Below are 18,612 nucleotides of genomic sequence, written 5' to 3' on the forward strand. Positions count from 1 at the left end.
CCCGCACCGTCACCACCCATCCACTCACCTGTGGTTCTCCTCATCCTGGGCCGGTGGAGAGGGGGGGCACTTTGCCCCTTCCGCTCCCGTGGGGGGCACGCCGGAGCCGCCGTTCTTCACTATGACCAGCAGGTCCTTTTCCTCAGGCTGCAGGGGCACGTCAGCGCCGTCCATGCCCGGGTGATGGTGGTGGTGATTGCCGTGGTGGCGGTGATGGTGGTGATGGTTGCGGTGGTGGTTCATCTCGGACTCGCGCAGGTCCATTATGTCCACGTAGCCCCCGTCGCCCAGAGGGGACAGCTCCATCTCTTCCGCCGGTGCCGCCGTTAGCCCTGACAAGGAGAGTTGCGGGGAACCAATCACGAGTGTGGAAGGAGTTGCGGAAGGGGCAACACAAACTCTTAGAGGTAATAAGAGCAAATAACAGCGGCACATATTAAAAACAAGTTTTACCCGATAGCCTTGTGTCGACCACTCTGCCACAGCACAAGTTATACAGTGAAACCATTCTCTATTCATTCCCACCCCCCTTTTTGGGAAGTGTTTCCTTTTTGTGGGCAAGGTGTGTTGCTTACATGCAGTTCCTCCTAGCACTCTGCCACCCCACGACTTCTATTCTTTTTACACGTGCACGCACCAGTCCCTTAACATTCACCTGGCAGTCACCCAGCATTATTACACACCCTGCTGCGAGGGGGGGAGAGAGCTTCTCTGTTGGCTGGTCAGCTGCTTCCTTCCTTTTTGTCAGATGCACACAGACACTAAGAAGATGCACAACAAAATAATTATAACTGGCAATGTGCCCATCTAACCAAGGGTCTCGTAACTGCAGATGGCAACCAAACTGTGCACACTACCATGAACATCGGAGACCCGACTTTCCAACTATAGTTTACAGAAAATTCTGGACGGCCACGTTGCAAGCTACAGACATTACTCTAAGCTAATACCTGTGCTACACAAGTGTTTGAAAGGACATGTCAGTCAAATGACCTTTAAAATTTTAAATGCCATTCAATCCGGATGTAGTTCTGCCAATCAACGCGACGATTCTCAAAGGCAGTTGAAGGTTTCCACATTCACCCTGTTTCGTTACCGACTAAAATTTAGTTTTGTAGTTGGAATTAAAATGAGCAAAAAAAAAACAAAAAAAAAACAGTTGTTGGATATAAAATCGATAACAATCTACAAGAGCACAAAATACATGCGCTGACAGCCAGTTTTTTTTTCTTTTTTTTTTCGCGGCGCCGGTGTTGCGAGTATTACCGTATAATGCGGAATATAGGTCGAGATTTTTTACAGAAAAATGTGCCGAAAAGTCACCCCTCGACCTATATTGCAGTCACTGGCAGTTGTCATGTGGCGACCGGGCAGCCCATTGAGCCCATCCACACCGCAAGGGCACCATCGCCACCACCATCAATCGTATGCGACGCCATCTTTGTTTTGTTGCTTCTCTCACTGTCGGCGAATGTGACCGTGCTATTTTCTTCTTGCTCAAAATGAGTTTAGGCACTTGGTGCGAGTTCAAACAGCATTTAAAAGAAAAGTTGGGGGTTTTCCAAGGCCAATGACGTGTCCGCCTTGCGCCAGTTCGGAATCACCAAAAGAAGTATTGCTAGCGGCGTTAGCTGAAGGGGCAGCTCTGGGTATGCAACGCTCGGAAGGCATCATTTCATGGGCGCTGCTCTGTGCACCTGTGCTGCTCTACAAAAGGGGCAAATTTTGTCCGCTAGCGTCGTGCGATGTCTCTACAAATGGATACCCCAAGATGTTTGCTGACCGCCTGCACAGATTGGCTGTCGCTCCGGTCTGCACACGAGTGTCCCATGCTTTGCCCTCGCTTCACGATGACATTGTCTTGCGAGTGTTTAAGAAGTGCCTGGACTGCACCCAAGACGACCTGCTGTGTGGACGACAGCGAGCCAGAAGCAGTCGTCCGACGATACTTCAGACAGTTTTGAATGAGTAATCTGAGACGAAACAAGTTATAGTCTCAATAAAAACATGGTTGTTACCTAATTATTTTTTTGGCATTTTTCGGCTACAAGGTAAGGGGGTCGACCTATATTCCGCCTCGACCTATATTCCGCATTATACGGTAAGTTAGGTACCTTATGATCATAAAGCAAGTGATACAAAAACAAAAAGTGAGAAATTATGAAGCTTGTGCCCTTTAAGCCCCCAAGTTTTATTTGTAAATAATTGTTTTTGTAGTTATGGCATGCAGGAACTGCCCCTGAGAGTATGACTGTTCGCGTTTCAAAGGCATTTGAGAACTTCAAAGGTCGTCGGTGGTGCTCCTCTGACTCAAATGGCATTTCAAGCAAACACCTTTGCAAAACGTCGTGTAGCAGTTCGAAGGTGTCATTCGAGTCAAATGACATTCAACTCAGAGGCCTTCGAAACGCTCGTGTAGAACAGGCATGAGACCAGTACCTTTCGAAGTACCAAACAAAACACTCACCGTGCAAATCAGCAAGGGTCAAAATAGTGTTGTGTTGACTTACTCTCCAGGGCTTCCATTCCTGCGGGGTCCACGTAGCCGTAGGAGTCCTGCTTCTTGTGCTGATGGTGCGACAGTTTCTCCCCGACCGTTTTGCTCTGCTCTTCCAGAGACGGGTGGCGCATCTTCTTTGGTGTGGCGTTAGACTGGCAGTTCAAAGGAGACAGAGGAGGGGGCAGAGAAGCTCAGCTTAGTTTAACACTCTCGGGGGTGATCGGCCGAGTGTATCTCTCGAGCACGAGAGATTTCATCAGAGTGAAACAAAGCCAGACTGCTGCACTAACCCTGCATACCTTCGTGCGAGTGCAAGGCAGCACGGGGCAGTAAAGCTAAGTGGTTGCAACCGCTGACATCATGCAGCTTTCCCATTAGCCATCACCATCACCATCACGCCCACTGCAGGGCAAAGGCCTCTCCCATTAATCTCAGATTACCCCGGTCCTGCGCTAACTGCGACCAATTTATCCCCACAAACTTCTTGATCTCATCTGCCCATCTAACTTTCAGCCGCCCCCTGCCACGCTTGCCTTCTCTAGGGATCCACTCTGTTACCCTTAATGACCAGCGGTTATCTTGCCTTCGCCTTACATTCCCTGCCTACGTCCATTTCGTCTTCTTAATTTCTACTAATATGTCCTTAACACGCGATTGTTCCCTGACCCACTCTGCTCTCTTCTTGCCCCTTAACGTTACACCTCCGTTCCATTGCGTGCCGAGTCGTCCTCAACTTTAAGATGAACCCTCTTAGTGGGCCTCTAACTTTCTCCCTTGTAGGTGAGTACCGGTAAGATGCAGCTGTCATACACTTTGTTCGTCAGGGATAATGGTAGGCTGCCATTTATTATCTGAGAATGCATTATCAGGCATTCCTAGTATTAGCACCCCACCAAACACAGTGGAGCTCACCTGGCCCACTTTTTCACTCGCAGCAATCGCGCATGCGTCTGACATACCCCCCAAATTCCACAACCTTCTGGTGCGACCGCAACCTTTCGCCCGGCGAGACTGACTATGCCCTGCATTCCGTTTCATGCACAGACAGAGACAGAAATGCAGACGTGCGTACACTCACACCCACCTGCACACTGTTGGTGGAGCGGGGGCTCTGCTTGCGGTGCTTGTGGTTGGAGTGGATGGAGAGGAAGCGCTCGACAATCAGGAACAGGTAGATGCCCCCGAGGGCCGCCAGCCCGTGCCACACGTACTGCTCCCCGTGCCCACCTTCTCCATGGCTTCCTCCTTCTTCAGAGTGCTCGTGGTGGTGGCCAGACATTGCCTGCTCAGACAAAGGGGGGACGTGCAACTCGCTCAGCTTTCTCCGTATAAATCTTGAGAGAAGTGAAGCACGAGCAGAGCAAAGAGCATAAAAACGGTGTCGAAAGAGGGAGTATTTTACGAGGCAGTTGTCTATCTGAGTAGCCAAAAGGGAGTAGCAATGGGGAGCGATGAGGTAGGAATATGTGAACTTTACGTAAGAGGAGCCAAGACGGAGTAGCATTGCAGAATGATAAAGGGGTAAAACCCAAGGAGTGTACAACTGAGGAGTCAACAAGGGAGTAGCAATGGGGAGTGATGGATGGGTTGTACACCTGGGGAGTCAAAAAGGAGTAGGAATAATGGCCAAGATTTGCGACATGTAGGGGTGGAGAGGGAGAAAGAGAGAACTGAGCGTACGTGGGGCAAGAGGTGGAGCAGGGCGTCGCCAGTAAGGCTCCCGACAGCCAGGCCCACGAGGAACTGGATGAGTGTCTGGTAGAAGACCTTCTTCATGAGCGGCACAATGGCCACACTCAGCAGGCCGCTCAGGCTGATGCCCAGCACCCCGAGGAAGGCGTACATCCACACTGCGTAGGCAGGGAAAGAGAGGTTGAACAGAGAGAGATGACAGACAGCACACTGCAGCCCCAGTTATCGCACAGCGCAAGTGTCAATGCTGTCAGAAGTATTCTTTTTATTGAGACTGTAATGTCCACCGAAGAAAAGCCCTGCTATGCTCAGTGGCCCACTTTATACGTGTAGAGTGTAGACGCTGTGATTCCTGTAATCACATGGAACCCACAGTATACAGTGTAACACTGCATGAGTGGAGTTGCATTTTGCGTTTGTGTTTTGAAACCATTCCTGGCCAAGCAACCACCTGGCGCCCCCATTGGCCCTCCAACGTACATCCATTCCAGCTCTAGCGGACGTCCGCTGCACGTCCGTTTAGAGCGGCAGACATACCACGTACGCCCGTGGGACGTCTGGTATTAACACTTCCGTATGTCCATTCGGACGTCCAAAATTGGATGTATTGCAGATGCTCAGTAAAAAATTTACAAAATCACAAAGTTCCTACAACGAATACTACCCCGCAGAACAACAACACACTATCGCGCAGATCAATATACACGAACACAGTAAACTTGCTTCACACGTTACGATAGCGGTTCTCAATTCTTATACACTTTTCCCCAAAAGATCACCATTGGAGTCCATGAGGTGCTTCAAAAAAAGTTTAAAAATTCGGTTTATTTGTAAAACACACAGATGAAACTTGCAAAATACAAGTCAGGGTGTTGATGTACAAAATCTTTTTAATTCAAAAGCAGAATAGCTTTTCTGTTTTTGCTTTTAAATTCAATTAATGCCATTACTTCATGCTTCGAGTAACTTTGTACGTCGACGGGCAGATGTCCTTTGGACATGTGAAAATGTATATCTTTTGTACATCTGTTGCTGGATGCCCACAGTACGTTTACAAAATAAAGACAAAACCGAAAGAGGAAAAAAAAAAAAATAAATAAATAAATAAAAAAACCTAAATTTTGCTACAAAGTAAAATATAAAAAGGCAGGAACTTTTTTTTAAAAAGAAATAAAAAGACACTTTTAGAAGCTCCCTGCTCTCAAGAACATCATTAGACATTGCAATTCTGAGCAGTGCCGGCTGTCTTAATGAATTAAAAATGCATTACATTGATATAAAAACAAGGGCATAAGAAGAAGACGCCAAGCACATGAATGCAGCTGCAAAAGCTGCACACGCACATTAAGAGCAGTTTCTTTACAGGGTGCTGCGGGTTCGCCAGCAGGAACGTTCGTTCCATTCCCAACCATACCGAGAAGTTGCAGGGCAGCCACCAACACTTGCACAGAAAGCAAGACCCTCTTTCGTTTTTTGCGATAACCAGTACAACATCGCTCCAGGAGCAGCAACTCACACGAATCGCTCTGCCCGTGCACAAGGACCGCTTAGCTGGGTTAGAGCCCGCGCACTTTGCAGTTCTGTTCAACCCCAATAACTCACGGTGCAGCGTCCCAAACAACATTCACCAATTCGGAGCACAGGCTCTGAACAATTCACGTCAACTGCCATCGCACCCTCCAAAGTGTACTCTTGTGCACAGCGGATGGGGTGGCAACGAATTAAGGACGAGGGCGTAGCACGCGCCCACCTTTGAAGTCCACCGTGCTCTCTTCTTCCCCCTCGCTGTGGTGGTGGATGTGGTGGTGTGCCTGGGGCAGCGTGCAGTGCCTCTGGTCCAGCTGGTACACAATGGCGGGGCACAGGTACAGGAAGTCTGTGAGGTTGATGACATGCGTTTCTGCGCTCGTGTCCACCGTGTGCAGGATCTCCGTGGCAGTTAGGCACTGCGCACAAGTTGGGGGCACAAGTTAGGGGAAGAGAGCACACGAGTATACGGTAGCCACAAACCAGCTGGATTAGCTTTATGTTTGTTCCCCACAAGGGGAACAAACATACTTATACTTAGGGCTGAAATCACGGACACACTGCAGAACAGTTCAGGGATTTCGTGTACAGTGCACCCCCTGTAATCAAGGGCTGGCAGCAGCAGTGCTGCCCTTGGGACAGAAACTTAAAAAGTTGACCTTTTTGATATCAGGTTGCCACACAACAGATAAAAGATAATAGCAAAAATTCCGACCTTAAAGGTGGCCCAGTTGATCTCCTGCCGTGACATATGTCGTAGAACAGCCCGAGTGTTTCATTAACACAACCCAATTTTTAACACTGACACGATATGCTGGCCAGAACAAAGATTTTGAATGCCGTTTTAGACACTAAACTGTGACAATTCAGTGAGAGTGCAGTACAGAGCAGCAACGTTCTAAGGGCACAACTTCGGGCTGACCTTTTCAAAGGTGACTTCTGCAACCTTTGTCGTCTTGGCTCCAACCTGGTTGGCAGTGGAGGTTTCTGTTCCATTTGACGACTCTGCTGCCTTTGCTTCTTCTGGGAGGGGGAGAAAAAAAAAATAAGATGGAAATCAGTCTTGATAAAGCCAAGTATCAGAGAAATGGCTCAAACGCTGCACAAGAAAAAAAATTGTGTGCGGTGCACACTTATTTAAGCTGGTGTGTCAGAAAGTGATGTGGTTAACCTCGCATTTGTTTGATGTTTGATGTTTGGTGTTAACATCAGAAAGGTCAGACATCACGTGCGAGACATAGGTAGCCATTAATATTATGCTGCTTGAAATAACAAACGCAGTTAATTAAAAAGATTGAATTAAAAGGGGTAATTAAAAATGTGAACACGAGATTTACTTGACATCCATCGCCTAGAGCAGCCAAACAGTACTCAGCCTTTAATTGCAGCCAGGCAAACGTTATGTGGGTGTATTGAAGGGGCTATAAAAACAAAATAAAACTTTTTTCTACTTGAAAGAACTCAAACTCGGCAATGTGGTTCAAATGTCTCAGTGGCGCCACTGTGCACGTGTAATAGCAAACCTTATTAACAGCGAAATGCATGGCAGACTCAATAAGGCAAATACTTCTGCATTCATTACACCATGAAAGAATGCTTTTTCTAAAGGCAAAGTCCCTTAGTGGGTGGAGTTGTTGGCGTCTCCTGTCGTTGTCGTAATCGTTGTCTCATGTAGTCACAGTAATGAAACACCGGGAAACTTGTTGACGCCTCGCGCTTGAACGTAATGTGTACTAAAAAAAAAAAACACCTGGACACTCGTTCACACCTCACGCTGGAGCGCTTCGCGCTTCAAAGACAAAAGACTTTTACAGCAGAGCTGTATACCTCTACCCCCCAACGGTTTCATCTCCATGGGCAAAAATGCCAAGGCGCCAAGAATACCCTTATACACTGCATACTTTGCCCCTCCCCAGGTTTCACGTTAGTGAAGATGGCCAGGAATTTTTTTCCCCTACCAAGAGTGTTGCTCAGTGTATAACCTATTCAAATTTTAGATAATTGCAAAGCAGAGTTGCTTCGTGTCATATGAACCAGAGCCCTTCAGATGAATTTCTTCCGAAATCAAGGTCACCCACAGGGTACCAAAAGACTGCGCGTAACTATAGGAGTGAGAACAACCATCCCAGACGCAACAAAAAGGTGCAGCTTACCCTGACTGGAGAGGTCCCTTCGCAACCTCGGCACATGCGGATTTGCCGACTTCACCTCGTCCGCATCAAGAAGGTTTGGGTGCTTTTCGTGGTGATGCTGGTCGTGGTGCTGGTGGCCCCCCTCTGCGGGGCTGTGGTCGTGGTGTGCATGGCGGTCAACGAAGGACTGCCCATCCGGCCGGTGGTCGGCCAGGCTGTGGTCGCGGATGACGATCTGTGCCAGGCCCAGGTTCTCCAGGAGGTGCTCAAAGCCCTCGAAGGTCATGCGGCCCTCGTGGCCATACTTGTCGAACAGCTTGCGCAGGAAGTACTCGTTGTCCCGGTACCGCTCGGGCGTCTCCTTGGCCTCCAGCGAGGGCACCGCGCTCAGCACGCACAGGAACACATGGCACCACAGGCACATGGCCCGGTAGCACTGCACAAAGGGGGAGGGGGGGACACGCGTCAAGCGAGAGACACCAACGGCAGGGGCATCATCATCATCATTATCAGCCTATCTACGCCCACTGCAGGGCGAAGGCCTCTTTCATAGATCTTTAACTATCCCAGTCCCGTGCTAACTGCAACCAATTTATCCCCGCAAACTTCCTGATCTCATCTGCCCATCTAACCTACTACCGCCCCCGGCCACACTTGCCTTCTCTAGGGATCCAGTCCGTTGCCCTCCATGACCAATGGTTACCTTGCCTTCGCATTACATGCCCTGCCCACACCCATTTCTTCTTCCTAATTTCTACTAATACGTCCTTAACACGCGTTTGTTCCCTGACCCACTCCGCTCTCTTCATGTTCCTTAAACATTACACCTATCATCTTCCATTGTCCTCAATTTAGGTTGAACCCTTTTAGTGAGTCTCCAAGTTTCGGCCCCGTAGGTATGTAACGGCAGGGGCAAGCAAGCAACAAACACGTTCGAAATGTGCCGACTGCAATTGTAGAGGCTCGACAAATTCCTTCCTTTGCAGTTTATAAGCAAAGATTTGACTCAGTGGTAACAAATTTACTGAGAAGTGTTTCTTAAGCAATTTGCACGCGTGAAAAAAAACGGGAGAACTTGTTTCACAGAATGTGTGGGGAAAATAAACACTGATCTCAGTCACAAGGGCATACAGTTGCTAAAGTTGACGCAAGGTCAGCTGCTTCCGTTCTGTGCCCTAGTCACAGCAAAGGACAAGAAGTGGAGACATGGTCAAGGAAAAAGTGTGCAGAGGAGCTGGAAGTTACCTAAACAGCTTCCCCAAAAGGTCAGCACATTTTCCACACGTCTTGGTGTATACACTGTACTGGACTTTTCACGATAAGGAATAAAAAGTGCACTGAAAATGCACCTGTTAAAAACTTACATGAGTGCTTCTATGATGTCTGGACTTTAGCACCTTCATCAGGCTGTGCTTCTTTGCCTGGTAGAGGAGAGTTGGGAAACATTGTGAGGTGCAAGCTGTAAGTAGCCTGCCAAAGAGGCTTCTTGAGCCGTCTAAAACAAGTAAATTATTCCGGTACATCCCCTACACCTAACATAACCACATTGTAAAAAACTATAGTGGAAGTAGAGTAATAAGTATTATGTGGAAACATTGTGTCTTATAGCATGCGTCTTATATACAAATTTCATGTGTGGCATTAGAATGCTGAAAGATTATGTGCAAATGACGACCATTATCATGATTTATCAGCCCATCAGATGGGCAACCTGTGCCTAATTATCAGCCTGGTCCGCTGTGGGGTCAACGGCTATCAGCAGGAAGGTAACAAAAACAACTTTTGAGCTTCCTAACCTTGCCACGTAAACATTCAGAAAGAAGGACAGCAAGTTAGTACATATAAAAAAAAAGCAAGCAATGTTATTTTATCGCAGTTCTTTTGTTCCTCATAATATTTGCTCAAATACAAAATACGAAAGCAAAAAAAATAATTACAACGCACAGGATCTGCCAGTTCAACAGTGCCAAATGGGAAATTGTGGCTGGAAAATTCTGACTCACAGCCGCAATAATAATGTGTGAAAAATTAAGGCAGCCAGAACATCCATCTACAATTCCCCTGTTCCCAGCAATGTGAGAACGAGTAATAAGACCAGCGCGTAAAATTATATTTAAAATTCGCATGCAAGAAATTACAAGTATATTATTATATTATTTTTAGCACTAAAATTTCAAACTAAAATTAGCACTAAAATTTCAAACACACAATCTATTATTACACTGCTGGCTTACAAGAAGAAGAACACCAGTTTTTCTTTTTTAGTATAAATCTATTTCAATATATTTCAAAAAACACGGTTACTCTACACATCATCGCTTATACACATATTTAAAGAGACGTTGCAGTAAACCTTCCCCTTTTTCCTTAAGGGTAAGTATAAATTTATACCGTATTTCCGCGTGTGTAAGCTGCCCCCCATGCTGCGCCCTACAAATATAATATATCCCCCCCCCCCCACACACACACAAAAAAAAAAAAAAAAAAAAAAAAGGCCCGACGCTAACGAGGAATTACGTCGCGTTTACTCCATTCCAAGAGTTGATCCCCTCTCCCTTTCGATAATACAAATGCAACCAAGATTACATTACTGCACGGCAGCGCACATCTACGGCTCTGCTTGCTTTAATACAGCTGCTAAATTCCAGCTGCTAAATTCCCTCTTGCTGCCGATCTACGGCTCTGCTTGCTTTAATACAGCTGCTAAATTCCAGCTGCTAAATTCCCTCTTGCTCGTTGTCGAACGGCGACCGTTATCTGATCCTCTTCTAAACTCTCATCTTCGCCCACGTGACCTTGGCAGGGCAGGTGCCGCTCCCGATACAGATCGGATAACGCCGTGACCAACATTGAACAGCGCAACAGCGTTCTTCCCCGCGCGAGGAAGAACGCCATGACGGCTGTGTAGACGCATCTATCGCAGCGGGGAGCGCATTGCGGTGAAGCTGCACTTCGGGGCAACATGTCATTGTACCCCAACTTCATTCCGGCGATTTGTTTGTTATTCAGGCTAGTTATGCGGGCGAAAACGAGTTTGATACGTGTACTGACTGATTTCAACACTTTGCAGAAGAAACATAAAACGTTCGGTTCTCTTCAAAACTTCGATGAGGCGAGAAGCTCAACAGACGACACCGCCTGCAATGTCGTTTTGGTGCTGTTTAAAAGTTCTAATTTCAATGCTTGCCAGTAAACTATTTCACTGTCTTTCAGGCACAGCTTAGACACAAAACATAAGCTCGAAAATGCGCGAGACGTCCGCACCGCCTGCCAGGATGTTCCGTAACATTGACAAAATGGCCGGGGAGAACGCAGTGCAGAACTGACCGAGCGAATCTCAACTCACGGCGCGGTGTGAGAGTTGTAATCAAGAAAAATCTCACCACTGTTGGCTTTAGCATTCCTCAGTTCTTAAACCGCCTACGAGCGACATTCTGACAGTTCATCTACACACGATCGAGATTCTGGCGGGAAAGCTGCCGCGCCAATCTCGGCAATTTCGAAAACCATATCACATTTGCGAGTCGCTTTGAAAAAATGTGTATTGCGAAGGGGGCTTGACACAAATAATGCCACCAACTCGATCGAAACTTCGGATTATGTCCTCTCGCGCGCTTTCCCTAAGCTTCAAACATCTTGCAACGCGCCGGTCAGCCGGTCAGCGTTGCCAAAACAACTTTGCCTTTTTTTTTTTTTTTTTTGCTACCAACTTTTGTGAGCGGAATGAAAACTTTATTTTACCATTTAGAGAAATTTTATTCCTTTTGAGTAACCTTTACGACTAGCGCTACTATCAAGAATGCCCCGATGTTTAACACTTCTAGTTTATACTTGTTTATTATTTTCTGGCAGTTATTTCTTGATCACTACATCACTGCTACGATGCTGAAAGGAAACGAGCAACCCCATGTTTGTCCTCTAGAATAAAACCCTATTTCTTACAATTTTCAATTGATTAATTCATTAATTAATTGCCATTAATTAGCTACAAAGTATGTTCAATCATTACAAACATGATTTGTTCCGTGCCCTCCTTGGACCCTGCCCATATCTTTGCTGGACAACCTTCTTCACGGAGTGAAAGGGCACAGAATTTTTTGCACAGATAAACACACACCAGAAACTCCTTTTTTTTTGTGCAACTTTCTACTAAGTTGGCCCCGGTAAAAGTGTCTAGCGAAGTAATTGCACAAGCATAACTAGGGTAGCCTGTAAACCACCCTTTTCAAGTTGAACTGTCAGAAAGATGTTTATTTACTTGGTCTTTACCTCACTTCGTAGGGGAACTATTTGGCCTATTCCAAATGCTGATTGAATGCAACCCTTTTTGAAAAAAAAAAAAAGAAGAAAAGAGAAATGTTAGTATTTCAAATGCAGGGTGCCAGCGACAGAGTTTGAAAGCAGTTGTGCAAAGCTACGCCTTTTAGGCAAATCATAGTCATCATTCATCCACACAAACTAGACGTGGTGTCAACTGCACTAAGGGCAGCACTCTAGCAGTACCTAATGTTTTACGAATCCCTTCGTGTGACACCACTAAGTGTGCTTCGCCACTTTGGTTCACTTTCTCCTACACATATCAGCAAAAATGTGTGTCAGAACTCGTAGCAGATTTGCACCATTTTGAGGCGAATATTAAAGGAACGCCAAAACGGTTTCAGCTTTTGTTGGATGACAAAAGGCATGCCTTTTTTTTTTTTTTTTGAAAAACAACCTGAAGCTGAGATTCGAGCCTCCCATTTCCTTAGGACATTTTTACGACGCACGTTACAAATACAGCTGATTACACCCGAACAGTGCTGCCATCAAGGGGGAGGTATAGAAAATACCCGTGTATTTGGGCAGCGTGGTGACCAGTAAAGTTGATTATACTGAGATGGTCGCACAGTTGGCTGTTGTCATATAATCTCGTGACTTTTTGACAAAGGCTGTACTAAATACATTGGTCACACGGAGGGACGGTAGCTCTCGCATTTATCTGCAGAAATCTTTCGAAGGGGCCACGCAGACAAAACACAAGTTTATTTTATTCGAAAAATTTGGTGTTTTATAGTGCCCCCAGCACTTGTCCAGCAGCAAGCAATGCTTTATTCACTGAGAAATTAAGCAATTTAAGCCATAATATTGATGCTCCCGCTGAATAGTGTGTTTCGTCGCATCTGCGATGACGTATCCAGGGCAAGTACTCAAGCGAATGCAAGTACGCAGACTAGCTAGGGCTGCAGCGAACAGCAAAACACCTTGTTTGCTGTCAGCTGTCCTAGATGGCGCCACCATACCGCTCGGGACCGCTGTCTACCTTCGCTTTGTATTTGACCGGATTTGTGCCTGGATAATGTTTGTTACAGTTGATAGTACTCCTTTCGTGAAACACTGGGTATGTTCGACAAACAGAGTTACAGAAGACAATGTCGCTCATGCCACTTTGCCAGTGTAAGCACAATGCGCCGGACGCCTGTGCAGCTATAACCAGCACAGTGCATGCAGTATGCACTGGTGTTTCTATGCTTATGTGTGCATTCGTAACTTTTCCACCATTCTTGCTGCTACAAAAAGAATACGCATTAAATTTAAGCGCAAATAGCTCAATCTGCAAGCTTATAACCCCTGTTTAATTTGAGTAAGTTTGTATTAAAAGTGCATGGTGCCAGTGTTATTCCAATAAGGCGATCTTACGAATGAACCGAACTTGCATTTGGTCTGTATGGCCCCTTTAACTGCGCTTGTACAGGCAAAACATTTTAATGAAAAAAAAAAATAATAATAATAACAAACTGAAATTTGTCTTGCATGCAAACATGAACAATTACAAACCATTATTTATTTCGTTCCAGAGCTGAACCGGAACGGAACTATTAGTTATGGAACGACACATAAACCGGAATGAAAAACATTTCGTTCCGACACCCTGGTGACAAGGGTTGCATGGGAAAGGCAGGGAGCGGAGGATTGGGGTACCGTTTGTACCCAGGCACAAGTGCGGCGCCTGGCGGGAAATACAAACAGCGAACGCACCATCCCGCTAGCAGGCGGGTGCCCTGGGCGACGCTGCTGGCAGAGGAGCCCAGCTCGCAAGCAGGCCAGCTGGCACCGGGTGGCCACCAGCCTGTGAAGATCCTCCAAGCTGAACACTCGCATGGCAAGTCTGCAATAGACAAGGAGAAAAGGATGATAAATACACAAGTTGGCGATCGTTCCTGCACTCTAGCACACTACAGGTCGCTCGCGCACCCAAAAAACGCACTAAAAGTTGCTCACAGGAAGCCCCAGGCAGGATGGACAGGCATGTGCTCGTTTTGGTGAAACAGTAGAACTCCTTAGGCACTGCACCTTATCGGTCATACTGTACAGTAGGTATGGCTGCTTTGCACAGGCTAGTAATGTACCCAGTCGTCGTCATGCCGAATGAATTGGTAAACAGGTGCCACTGCTACTCTTGCAAACTGCCTCAAACAAACACAGAAACAAATGAAGGGAAGCAGCTTTCCCCGCACCCCACGGGAACGGCACACAGCTGGAGAAGAGTAGTTAAGGATTTCAACTCTCCACAATGGGGCGATCTGTCTGACTGCCATATAGCCAGTCAGCCAGGCAACGTTAAATAAAAAACAATGGGGTGCATGTGATGAACTATCTTACCAAAAGTGGCTGGAAAATAGTGGTGATGCGTAATTCTTCATTCCAAAAGGAAATGCAACTAGGAGCACAGGCCATGTTGGGAGGCTCCGTGTAAGGGTTTGTGATGAGCTGTACACTTACCCCTTGCAAATGTCACTTTTAAACCTGCAGTGCCCTCTATTTGCAATGACTTCGTAGTTTTTACCGTGTTTTTTTCTACACGAAACGGTCTAAAACCACAAAGACAGCCTGGATATGTAGATGCAGAAGTTCATGCCATGAACTGGACCGCAACAAAGGCACACCAATCATGGCCACACTAAAATTGACAAGAGCCTCGTTGAGGTGCACAGGTTTTGCAAAAACTTCCTTCTTCGTGCCTCAATGCCAATCCCTTCTCAGCACTTGTTGGACATTTTATTTTCTTAAGCGAACAGTCAACACAGCAATCCCGAATGGTGTACTACTGATGCCGAGGTGCGAAAGAGACGCAACAAGCGATATTTCCACAACTTGAGCAGCTCTGTTGGCAACTAGTCAGCCACTTTGAGAATGCAATTACACTAACCATACGACAAACGGTGCTAGCAGATATGACACAACAAATGTCTTGCAATTACACGGCCGGCACAGCTACAAGATTACACAGCCTGTTACCCCCAATCACAAGATTGTTACGGCGATTTTAGCACCTGCGTCTTACAAAAGACATCAGCATTCGGCTGTCTTCAGACCTTACGGGGAGCAGGGGGTCGACAGAGTTGCAAGAGACCATTCATTCAACATCACCACAGAAGAGCACCATCTCTAGTGAGACTCTACACCCCCAGCTTTGTCATTCGCAACAAGACTAAACGCTACACAGAGAAATTATTCCACATCCGGGGCCGCACAAGTATTTTGAAGCGCAGCGACTTCAAACACCTTCGCTGGACGTTAAAAAGCACAGAGGTCAGCCTGAAGACACGAGCTCTGGCCAGGTACTGTGCGCACACTGGCCAGGAAGGGAAAAGAATAGTGGAGATGGAGGATGACAGGGGCGAAAAAGATGAGGCAGAGATGGGCATATGACTGCACACAACACATGAATGCCTATACCACATTGTCTGGTGCATGGGAGACGTACAAAGAGCAGCTTTGAGAACAGTGCAGGCAAGATGATGGAAAGCCGAGTGCCATCACAGTTCTGCCAGATGATTCAATTGGGTTCTGAAGACGTGTACTTAATCTTGGATAGTGTGTGCACCAACACCCCAGCATTGCTGCTTGCACTCGCAGTATCATCTATTGCTACCTGAATATATACCAAGCATAGGCCATTGCTCTGAACGCACCCAAACCACTTAAAAAAAAAAAAAAAAGAAAGGAAAGAAGGAAAGAAAGAGAGAAATTGTACCTTTCAGAGAGAAACTGTTGTGCAAATCATGACTGCCCCATCAACTATACGCTGCGATTTCATTTGAGGAGCGAGCAGAGGTGTGGTCATCACACATCAATATCAAATGTTCCCCTTGTTCGAATGAATGAATCACTGCACGAGTTCATAGCTCTCGGTCCGCAAAATAAGACACAATTTTATGGAGAATATTTAAGGGAGGAAAAGTTGCTGGCAGGCAATTTGACTGGCCCTAAACTCCATGGAGAGCAGTGGAGCACAGACTATACAGAGAGAGAGAGAGAGAGAAAAAAAAAAAAACGAAGAAAGAAACAAGAAAACAAGCGAAAGATAATTTTAACCAAAAAAAACAGCATGACACGGCCGCGACTTGGTCTTGTTTTAAGCAAGATAAGTTAAAGGAAAAAAAAAAACTTTATTCGCGTTCAGGCAAAGGCCCGTTCGCACGATTTGCTGCAATGATAAATTGCAGTCCCCCCCCCCCTCTCTCTCTCTCTCTCTCTCTCGCTCGCTCGCTCATCCTCCTTTATTTCTAGAACATGCACGGTGGGAAGACACACAGCTCATTGGAGTTTCCGGAATAAAACACAAAACGAAACGCGGTTTCGCGACAAGCAAACTGGCCCTTCCTAAAGGCGCGCACCGCCATCAAAAGCGCCGCGGAGTGCAACAATTAACGCTAACGAAGATACAAAACGGATGGGCGGTAAATGCGTACTCACAAAGGGAAGCCGCTCTGCTTACGGGAGCGCGACGCTGGCAGCGTCGGGAAAGACATGTTCGCGGGAGAGACGCAACGCTGAAATGGCGCGTCACGCCGAACGACCGGCAGCGCACGTAGACAAGACGTCAGCGCGAACGCGCCCTTACCACCGCACGCACCCTCTGCACCTGCTGTTTTGCATACACATTTATAGCACTGCTTTGCGGGAAATCTGCTGCGTAAGCATTTCAGGGCTACTACGCTCGAAAAATCAGAAGTCCGTACGTAACGTAACGCATTGCCCTTATAAAACAAACATAGAAAAGAAAAAGAAACTCGCGGTTTCATATTGTGACGCAAGACTGCTGATGATTTCCCTCAAAAAAGTTTTCCAAGCAATGCTGTAAGCCAACGTTAGAGAGGTTCGGACGCCGGCTTTCCCACATCGCCTCCGTGTATGGCGGTGAAGCCTACTCGCAAAGAAGACGCAGCATGGGGTTAAAAGCGGCGTCGAAGAGATGCGAGATAAAAGCAGAACAGAGATAAATGCTGTCTCACGATAGGAAACGAACCACGTAAGAAGGCGTACGAGCACTCTGTATAAGTGAGATGGCTGCGTCGGAGTGCTTGCGCACTACGTATTGAGGAATTCCTCGCGGGAGTAATTCGCGCAATAACTCTTTATTTCCGCACACGGTACGGCTTCGGACATGGGATCAAATATGGACGCACCACATAAAAAAAAAAAAAAAAAAAAAGAGCGTGAGCAGAGCTTATTCGCTTCCCGAAATTCGTAAGCGCTGTGCCTGATAGAATCTGCGTAATTGTATTTTTGCTGAAAATTGGAACGTTTTAAGCATATGTGCACGCTGCTCGAGATTAGCTGAATGACTTCCAGCTCCGCCCTAAGCCGCCAGGTGCATGCGAGCAGGTGCCGATCGTAAAATGACTGCGGGACTCAACCTTTTAAAGAACAGGCGTGACGACGAACTGAGTAAAGTCAGCCGCGCAGCGGTCAAATGGCACCTGCTCTCGTCCGTCTTGCATGCAGCAGCTTGCTCTAGAGAAAAAGGCAAGCCTCTGAATGTCGAAACTTGACGCTCCGCGCGACCGGCCAAAAGTTTTTGAGAACGCGGCAACGGTCTTAATGGAACTGTATAATGGTGGCGGTCTTGTTATGGGAGCAGTGTGACTTGATTTTTACCCAACTCGCCAAACCGATCCCACTCAGTGACTAGTTGGAGTAGAGTCACTATCAAGAACCAGAAGTGCCTCTGGATAATCAGTGAGCGGAATAGGTTAGGCCTAACACGAAAAATACGCGCTCGAACAAGCGAAATCGCAGAAAGATATTCGTGGAGATCAAGCAATGGCGCGCTTCTGGTAAATATTTGTACTCTCATTACCAGACCTTGTAACAAGATGTGTGGAGACTTGAACGTAAAGAAACTGTGCTGTGCAGTTGTTCTTGTTCGAATTTTTTCCCCCTCGGTTACTTCCAACGGGTAAATGAACGAACGAAACGGTAACACGAAACTATGGATCCGAACGGGCAACATAAGCGATCACGGCTCGTGAACACAAAACTGCCAGTTTGCGTTCACCGTAGTACAGTGTACTAGAGAACAGAAAGGTGTGTCGTTCAGGGCCGATTAAGGGGGGGGGGGGGGGGGGGGGGGGGGGCGGAAATCCCTTTTACGATGAAAATTTCTGCTGAGGAACTCCTGTTGTAAGCAGCGCCCGCTTACCAGTTGGTTTCAGAAGTTTTGTTTGTTAAATTAAACCCGCCAAATTGAGTTTGATTTAAAAACTTTTAGGGGGCACTGGCTACAACAGTTCTCTGGGGAAAGCCTGCGCTCCATACAATTTTTTCATCGCAAAAGAGACCAGCGTTCTCCATTGGTTTCTCCCCGCACGACACACCTCTACCTTCTAGTACACTGTAACCGTAGAACGAAGGCCTCCTCGAAAGATATCAACCCACTTCTATCGCGCGTTTTCCGCGTCGATTTTTCGCACCCAAACTTAACGCAATCAGGCGCAG

The 18,612-nt window shown here is 46.8% G+C and overlaps 1 protein-coding gene across 7 annotated transcripts in view; it reads right to left on the reverse strand.

Annotated features, from left to right (window-relative positions):
* The window catches only part of LOC144179017 (zinc transporter foi-like), a 101,833-nt gene that overhangs the window by 11,567 nt on the left and 71,654 nt on the right, over window positions 1–18,612 (reverse strand). For 6 of the 7 annotated variants that reach the window (XM_077707181.1, XM_077707187.1, XM_077707186.1 and 3 more), the window contains exons 2-10: window positions 13,867–13,996; window positions 9,216–9,272; window positions 7,873–8,287; window positions 6,642–6,742; window positions 5,943–6,138; window positions 4,181–4,350; window positions 3,585–3,782; window positions 2,511–2,652; window positions 29–332 (exon numbers count right to left, since the gene is read on the reverse strand). In XM_077707181.1, the coding sequence (XP_077563307.1) occupies window positions 29–332; window positions 2,511–2,652; window positions 3,585–3,782; window positions 4,181–4,350; window positions 5,943–6,138; window positions 6,642–6,742; window positions 7,873–8,287; window positions 9,216–9,272; window positions 13,867–13,989 (1,706 nt within the window). In that variant the 5' untranslated portion in view covers window positions 13,990–13,996. Of the gene's footprint in view, window positions 1–28; window positions 333–2,510; window positions 2,653–3,584; window positions 3,783–4,180; window positions 4,351–5,942; window positions 6,139–6,641; window positions 6,743–7,872; window positions 8,288–9,215; window positions 9,273–13,866; window positions 13,997–16,587; window positions 16,659–18,612 lie in introns of those variants that run through there. The other variant, XM_077707180.1, reaches the window with a different exon arrangement.

This window comes from Haemaphysalis longicornis, unplaced genomic scaffold, assembly GCF_048455015.1.
Source record: "Haemaphysalis longicornis isolate Haplotype H1 unplaced genomic scaffold, Haemaphysalis longicornis Haplotype H1 scaffold_4, whole genome shotgun sequence".
NCBI lineage: Eukaryota > Metazoa > Arthropoda > Arachnida > Ixodida > Ixodidae > Haemaphysalis > Haemaphysalis longicornis.